The sequence below is a fragment of the Ciona intestinalis genome, chromosome 2, assembly GCF_000224145.3.
Source record: "Ciona intestinalis chromosome 2, KH, whole genome shotgun sequence".
NCBI classification, from domain to species: domain Eukaryota; kingdom Metazoa; phylum Chordata; class Ascidiacea; order Phlebobranchia; family Cionidae; genus Ciona; species Ciona intestinalis.
In genome coordinates, this window is record NC_020167.2 from 1,123,938 (window position 1) to 1,133,031 (window position 9,094).

A 9,094-nucleotide genomic window follows, 5' to 3' on the forward strand; every position below is an offset into this window, starting at 1 on the left:
GGGCTTTTGGTTCTTAGGACAAGACACTTAACAGCAATTCCTCCAAACCATTACTTTGTTGTGGTTTGTCTAAATTATCAGCCATATATATATATTAAAAAAATGATAAAATCCACAAAAAAATTACTCACAAAGCCACATAGGTGGTAATCGCTAAGTAACGAATTATGACAAGCCTTTAGTTTAGCTCTGCAACCAAAAACACGACCCACAATTGCAATTATATATATTAGTTCACATGTATGCTAGCTCTATATGGGTACGGTAGTTAGTGCCTGGTGAATGACACATTGCCATTAGCATATTATAAACGTAAACGGAGAGGGTAAAACACATACAGTGACTCTCGAATGTAGGTCTGTGGTTTATAAATTTCTTGAACATAGGTCTGACCAACCAAAGTGTAATATACAGTATGTACGCTCTTGTGTCTATCTGTTTTGAAGTGTTTCTTATCGCAGTTACGCCAAGAAAGAATATAAATGCATGTTTATTAATGTTATTTCTAAACAGTGTCATATAGAAGGGGTTGGGGTTGGGGAAGGTGGGAAACCTTTTAATTCTATTTACTCGTCTCATTTTGTAGTAAACATAGAACTTTAAAAGAATTATAAAACCGTATTCGCTCGACCATATACCGTTGTTTGGTTGTTAAATGTTTGAAACACGATCAGGATATTTAGATATTATGTGCTAAGGATGTCCCATCTTTCCCCACCCTACTGTACTATCTACTATACATTCCTCAGCAGTTAGCAGAATGTGCTTTACATTCATATTTCATTCTCAATGTAAAATTATAAATTTTTGTTAACAGTTAATCATATTTATAAGGTTATGAAATGAATATGGTGAGATTATATTAGTAAAATTTATAATATACTATAGCATTTTCAAGTAGGCAAACTTCATTATTTCAGTTATGTCATATGAAAGTGGCTTAAAAGCACCTACTATAATGTGTAGTTTTAATAGCAGAAAATTGTTACATGAATCCGCAGTTCGTATTCTTATGTTGTATTTATAATTGTTCAAATATTAAGGCAGACTTTATCAACCTGCTTTGAATAAATTTCCAAAAGTGTTGGTTAGTTCAAAGCAGTTTCTTATTAAATATAACAGAGTAATATACAACAATAAGCAGTTCTGCGACTTGTTATTATGAAGCATATCCTTCCTGTAATGACGTGATCCACGTAATTTTTCTTCACATTTTATATATAAAACAGAAAACCTAGTCGAGACTTTACCAAAATTTAAACTTCCTAGTTATATGACATAAAACCACAAAGCAATTACAATACAAAACATATAAGTTTATTTATTTAACTTTGATTTCGAGACGTGAAGTTTAAAAATTAGATCCTGTTCAGTAGCTGATTTTCTGATTATATATATTGCTTAAGTTAATTAAACTCGTAAAATGTGACTTCAACGTCGCAAAGTTGCGCGTTAATGTTTTGTTTCTACGGTTGCCTCATTATGACATCATTTCCTGTCTATTTCCTGCAGAAACATCAGACTTGATTCGATTTAGTGTTTACATATGAGTATTGCCTTGCATTGTGCTAATTGCAGGCTGTCAATTATATTCTACATTCGCTGAAGGATTTAAATGATAACATAGGCTTCAAGGTAGTAGAGTACAACATGCAGATTTAAACAGTTTTGCATCTAATTTAATTTTCGAGACGGATAGACAGTTTATTTAAATTGTTGTTTGTGGTTCATTGGATAAATAAAGTCAGATGGCTGTGTGAAGTATAGGCTACCAACAGTCAACACTAAACTGTTATCTACCTTATGTTTGTTGTGAGTTATCTTGTTTTACTGCAACAATTTAGTTTGTAAGTTCATAATATGAGATAAAAAATTTAGCTCATTAGATGTCATGTGTACTAATGGTTATTGTTGAATGGTCTTGAATTGACATTATAATTTTACACACTGCTGTTAGAATTAAGACGAAGTTGTATTTGAGTGTCTATTTGGTAATGTCATGTGTGGACTGTGGATACTATTGAATGGAAACAATGAAAGAAGAAGAAAGCAGCAATGATTCATTTTTGACAGCCTATTTCTTAAAGAGGTTGTTCAAATTTTAAAAAATATCGGGTTGAGCTTAGATTTTTTACTTATTTTATGTATATATAACTTAACTCAGGATGAATCACTGGTCCACTGCCATACCTTCACTCATATATATATACTGTAGTCAACTTAACTATGTTATATTTTTTGTTTTAAGTGTATATAATATACGTATTTAATGAATTTTAAAATCACATTCACCATTATTTTGTTATGTGTAAGATATTCCAACGGCATGTTTTAATAATTTACATCTTTTTATTACAGTGGTGGTTCAGAGAGCAGACGTACAATTCCCTCTCAATTCCTTGAATCAGTTCCATCTCAAGCATCTCTTACTGAAAGCACAAGTCTTGTTTCTCCATCACTGGTAAAAATAATGTTTATCAATTAATGTATAACATTCAAGGCCTTTCCTAAACTTTTGACTCGTGTGCCAATGTTTGTGTATAATAGTATAACGGGGTAAAATGGAACAATTTTTTTCACATTTTACGGGTACCCATTTGTTAATAGTCAAAGACATGTTACAGTAATTTTTAACAGTATTCTCACGATTCAACAGTGTGCGTTAAAGATGGTTATTGTTAGTAAAATTTGGTGTTAACCCAATACAACAAGCATAATAATAGGACGGTCATTTTATATGCTTGCGAAAAATGTTGTAATTGGAATCAAAGGAATTTAATAATGAATACAACAGGTGTGTGTGCGGTTGAGCCTTTTCTGCCTGTAGTATGTGTATTTGCAAAATTGGGGGGTTTCATGACCATAAGGCACCAAACCCGGGGTGGCACGGTAGCAAGCCTACCCTGAAATAATTGGCTAGAAATTTAACATTTTTGGGTGAAGATTGGCAGATATGAGAATGCTTTTTTTTCATCCTGAATAAAGAAATAGTTTCCCTCTTTCTAACTAGCTTACGCGCATGTGTAATTGTGTAACTATATACAAAACAAATGGGAAACGTGCCACTCATAATGTTACGCCTCCTTATTTGCCAAACAAATGAAAACAAAACCGGTTATATATAGTAGAGTGGGGAAAGATGGGACACCTTCAGCTCGTAATATCCTCATCGTGTTTTAAACAATTAAAAACGGTTAATGGGAGTCGTGACTCGTGAGGATTTGGTTTTTTCTTTGAATGCTTTTGGTTTACTACCAATTGGGATGAGAAAAAAGAATAAAAAGGTGTTCCATCTTCCTCCACCCTACTATATATATATATTATATACTCTAATCCAAAACACAAAACTATTTTTATTACATTACTATCTTCATTATGACATCAGAATATATGGACCGATGTGGTTGAACCTCTTGAAATCGAGCATGAAATTGAGTCTCAAGTTGATGCCGTGTCACAAGAATCTGATGTGATCAGGAATCTTGCTGATTTTCCCAGTGATGACATAAAGGTAATTATGATGTCACTTTTTAATTTTATAATGTGTTTTCAAACACGTTTAAAGAAAAATATCGCATATTTTACTTTATATTTTTATTAAAAAAAATAAAAGTAGGTTAAAAAGTAATGACGTCATCAAGTAGAAAACGCTTGTTTAGTCAAAAATCAAAATCATACAGAAAATGCTTCCTCTGCAACTAGTGTGTTTATGTCTGGTGCTCCATATGTTCCACTCCTTCACATAGTTTTTTTGTGTTTTCTTCGTAACAGGTTGTGAGACAAGAGCGTGAATACCGAACTTTACGACCTCCTTTGCCAAAAGAGGAAACTGAACTTCCCGCTCATGTTAGTTGTTGTATAAAGTGAGTTGCAGATTTAATACGTATGTCGATAGATGTATTTATTATACAGGTTTGTAAACTTCACAAATAAATTTCATAATGTTGACAGAAGCGGATGTTTCCAATTTTTCCAGATTACATGTACTTAAAAGTTTTATTGGTTTAAAATTTGACAACTTTTTCTTGGAGTGTTATATAAATTGGAATATTAAACTTTCTGATTTTAATCGAAGTTTTCTGTTGCAGAATTGCTTTAAAGCCCCCACATATTATTTTATTATTTATTCTTTAAACCTTCGCGTATTATTTTTGACATCTGTATTCAAATCTTCCAGGTCATTCACTCAAGACTTCAGCATCATTGAGAATAAATATGAAGAGTTTGGAACTGGGAAATTGCTCTCTGCATCCAGAGAGAGATCCCCGGAATGGATCAATCAACTTCCAAAGCAAATCTATGAAGGAGATGAAGAAGAAGAAGAAGAGGTTAGATCATTTTTATAAACTTAACAACAAACCTAGGTGTAGATTACCAATTTTTCATTTCAAATTTCAAGATATTTTAAATGTTCTGTTTTATTACACGATTCACAGAATCTGTTTAAATTTTGACCGATGATTTTTGAAACAGAAGATTTTTTACTTCGGTTTCTCTTTTTAATTATATATACATATATATATATACAACATATATATTATACACATAATATGTTTCTTGTGCATTTATTTTATTGCACACCATGGGTAACATAGCATTTAAAAAGAAAAAATGGATTTTAGTTTTTTTATGAAGATGTCTGAGAAAAAACAACTTTGACCAAAATACATCCATCAGCTTAAAAATAATGTAAACGATTTTAATGACACAACCGTAAACCTAAATTTTGGAAGAAAACAATCTCTAACCTTTAAATTTTTCCAGGTTGTTGCTCCAACCCAGGATCCTGATATAAATGGAGAACCTGTATCAGAGGAGGGGAATTCCCGTGGTAGCTGGGCATCTAGTGTTGTTAATCTGAAAAACTCTCAATCAGATGAATTACTAAACAATCTATTTGATTCAGTACCACAGGTGTGTTATGCTGCTTGGTGTGTTTAAATTTGTAGATATTATGCAGACTTATATATGCGTAATAATAAAAGATGTTATAGTTGTATAATCAACCTACGAGCCTTAGTGTTAATTTTACATTAAAATCTACTGATTTATTATGGTTGCAGTTAATACAACAAGTTTGTTCATGTGTAGTTGGCACCGACAGGTTTGTACATTTTTTCATGTCAAGATATTTTAACCAAGTTTATAATTTAGTTTATTATTTATAACTTTAAATGGTTTTCACTGTTTCGTTTATTCAGCCAGCAGCTTAACCTTTTTAGTCGATCAGCGGTCGAAAGGTTCTGTCTTGGTTATTTATAGATTTAACCTTAGAAATATTATCTTTTTTATAAAGCAGAAATTTAATTTGAAAAACTCAATTTCAGACCACCAAAAAAAGTTTTTTTTTTTAATATTAGTTTTAACACTCACGTTTGTAATGTCACAAATTGTTTATTTCAGGAAGAAGTGGACGCAGAAAATGCAAAACTTCGAGTAAAAGACCGACACCCAAGTCTGTTCTCTTTGTACCAGCCAGTGGTAAATCCATCGTCGCAAAACTATGATGACCATGATTTTCCCATAGAAACAATATTACCGGCACCGGAACCATATGAACATTTTGGATATCGGCTACTTGTTAAGTGTCTTAGCCTCGAGTAAGTTTAAATAATGAAATACTAATAAGATTTGAGACATTGTAAAATGGATAGTAAAAGTAAAATAAAAGTTAAATTACTAAAAACCAACTGATAATTAAGTTTATTAATTTTAAAATTTCATAAAAATTTTAAATTTCAAATTTCACAAGAATAGAATCATTGTCAAATTACAATTTTAGTTGTTTTTAATATTTATTTATATTTTTTTAAGAAAGATCTTTTACATTTTTTAGTGTTTATGTGCGTCTATATTGGTGTATTATTGGTTTACTGATTATTGGTAGATCAGAAATATTGGTCAATAATATAATGGAACCGATATATTGGTTGACCTCAATCTTTAAATGCGTTTTAGCGCTTTAAGTAAAATTATTTACCCATTCTAAATGTACTTAAAAATTAATTGGACCTATTTTGTTAAATTGATGAACCAACAGATTAGAAATTGACGTTGAACCAATATTTGCTTCAATTGCACTTTATGATACAAAGCATAAGAAGAAAATTTCTGAAAATTTTTATTTCGATTTAAATTCTGAATCAACAAGAAAAATGATGAAATCAGAGGTAATATGAATTTAAATTATTTTTTTTTTAATCTGCTGTGGTTGCATTTGTTGTTAGTGGTCTAAAACATTAGGTTCACAAATATAAGCTTTAGAATTCAACTGAAAAGTAGAGTGTTTAAATGTGTTTTTTACTCACCCCAAAAAAGCCGCTTTAAAGTTGCCATGGATATTATAAGTGTACAATTAAGATGTGTCGCTGTAGTAAAAAAATTGGCTGTGCGACATTCATAGGAACGCATAGGAAAGAAAAAGGGACCCTCAACTTTGATTGTTTATAAATTTTCAGAACACTCTTCCTGCTGTATCAACCTTAGCGAGATCAGCCATATTCTCCCTCACTTATCCGTCACAAGATGTTTTCATCGTTATTAAACTGGAAAAAGTAAGTTTGGCTTATTTTTTTATCTTGACCAAATTCATGCACTGTAGTTTTAAGTTTTTAGACTCAATTTTTGAACTTTTGTTTTGTTTTAAATGTAGATTTTGCAACAAGGTGATATAACTGAATGTGCAGAGCCTTATATGAAAGATGCTACTGACAAATGTCGGGACAAGGCAAAGAACAATGCAAAGTAAGTCAAACTTATTTTAATTCATGTTAAAATTGCCTCATGGTCATTGTGAAAAGAATCAGCTCAAACTTTATTGTGGCATTTTGATAAATTACAAATTTGCAATTATACATAATTTTCTACATCCTTATAAAGGCAGTAGTAAAACTATGTAGCAATCACCACTGAATTTTATGTTTTCCTTGCCAAATTGTGTTTACCGCATCTGCTTTGTGCAATGCCTAATGTTGTTGATTGACAGGTGGTTTTGTGAACGACTTGGTAAATATCGGATGCCATTTGCATGGACAGCGATACATTTGATGAACATTGTCAACAGCGCAACCAACCTACGACCAACTGATGATCAACAAACACCAGGTGAATTTTCTGCAAAAAATTAGTACATTTTTTTAGACCATCGGAAATTGACAGACATTTTTCTGAACCAACAAAAATAAAATTTTTGTTCAATCCAAAAATGAGCACAAGTTGTTTTAAACCAACAAAATTTAGCACAAATTTGTTGGAACCAAAAGTTCATCTGCATAGATCAAATGTTACTTTTTATTATGACATATTATCACTTACATTTGTTATTTTCATTAATTATTCACAAAAATATTTTATTGATGTGTCTTCGTATGTTTTTTCTGTTTTAATTTTTTATATGATTTTTAATCCCGTCAAAGACATTTAAGTTTTCATTTAGGTTGTTAAATGACATATTTATATAACATCGGCGTATATTTTTGTTTACAAAAAATTATATTAAAAATACAATATCAGTATCAAAAATTTTATTTAAAAAAAAACATACCACCATTTACATACACCACACAGAGGAGCCAAAGTATCAACGTTAGAAAATCGCTACAAGCAGTCACTTACGAGGCAATGTAGTTTGTCTGATATGGAACTAAACATGTTGACGTCATTCAAACCAGTCACTCTTACTGTGTCGAGTTTTTTTAAACAGGTAAATCAGTTTATCTAACGCTGTATGTAAATAAATGTTCGAATTTCTGTATTTCATGAACAATTTTATTGATTTTATAAATTTATGTGTTAATTAATTTAAATATTAATTGATTTCCAAATTTCCAATGAATGTTGCTGTTTCTGGTTCCTTTTTTATAATAATATGTTACATTAGTTTTGAACATAGAATAAATTCAATAAATATTCCATTATTCAATAAATAATTTACGTAAAGCATCTATTGCCAAAGTTTTACGTATTCACCCATTTATATTTACCATCAAAGCAATATACATATTCTCTATGTTACCTTTACCACTTATATTTAGCAGAGTGAACGTTTAGTTGAATTTAATAAATACTTGTATTGCTTACCAAGTTTCTGAACAACAAAGTAATTGCGTACCAGCTTTTAAGAGAAAATGTTAACCATGTCAAATGAAACCGGAATATATCGTATGGGTGATAAATAATAGTCTTGTACATACGAGACTTACAGTTACCAGCTCATTCACTATGATTTCTATGTAGGAGGGTGAACGTTTAAAAGACGATGATTTGTTTAAATTTCTCCTCGATTTAAAACGACCAAGCAACATATTGAAGAGATTGAAATGCATTCCTGGTCGAATGAAAATTGATGTTTCCCCGTGCCCTCCCAACTTTCCATGCGCTATTACACCAGATCTACACAGGGTGAGGAGGATTTGCTGTTTATTATAAAACTTCTAATATAAACAAAGTCAAGCTAAATCTGAACAAATGCATTTTTTTATTCTCGAGTGGCAGACATCTTAAGTAATAACAAGAATGGGTGTCATATTTCATACACCTTGTGCCTGTTTACGACTTTTTTTTCACTGTATGGCAAACTCATTAGTGACCACTGGGTTGAACCAGTTATTATTAAAGAGTCCGGCCCACGGTTCTCATGGTTGCGCAGTTTTTTGCATAAGAATAATGTTTTATGTCTACTGATGCTAAATTCACAGCCAGTTTGTGAAAATTCGCTTTAATTTAAAAGTTATGAACGTTTAAAAAATCAAATTTCAAAGTTGTAAAAAACGTCACTCGCGGGCACTGTGACGTCACAATGCAATATTTCGTTTATGGGGAAAACCCGGTCTATCAGCGGTTTATTGGTGCAGTTTTGATAGATAAGCAAATCAAAACGTTTTTTAAGGTATTAACAATACCTATGGCTTCAGCAACTTATTGGAAGCTATTTCCTAGGGATCAGTGTATAACCACACAAAATAGCCTACCAAGCTTAGTGGAGAATTAGTTTTCGTGACTTTCTAGGGTTCAGATTTTAAATTCTTTTTGTTTTTTCCCTATATGGCATAGACTATATTTATATCTGTATTTAAAGTTACCATATAGGAGTTTA

The 9,094-nt window shown here is 31.3% G+C and overlaps 1 protein-coding gene across 1 annotated transcript in view; it reads left to right on the forward strand.

Annotated features, from left to right (window-relative positions):
* Positions 1-9,094, forward strand: part of LOC100185115 (dedicator of cytokinesis protein 7) — a 30,399-nt gene that overhangs the window by 455 nt on the left and 20,850 nt on the right. Inside the window, 13 exon segments of the mRNA XM_026840925.1 lie at positions 2,359-2,461; positions 3,386-3,511; positions 3,772-3,863; positions 4,178-4,328; positions 4,765-4,914; positions 5,404-5,600; positions 6,041-6,170; positions 6,459-6,554; positions 6,653-6,744; positions 6,986-7,104; positions 7,567-7,579; positions 7,582-7,702; positions 8,236-8,400. Coding sequence (XP_026696726.1) covers positions 2,359-2,461; positions 3,386-3,511; positions 3,772-3,863; positions 4,178-4,328; positions 4,765-4,914; positions 5,404-5,600; positions 6,041-6,170; positions 6,459-6,554; positions 6,653-6,744; positions 6,986-7,104; positions 7,567-7,579; positions 7,582-7,702; positions 8,236-8,400 — 1,555 coding nt within the window.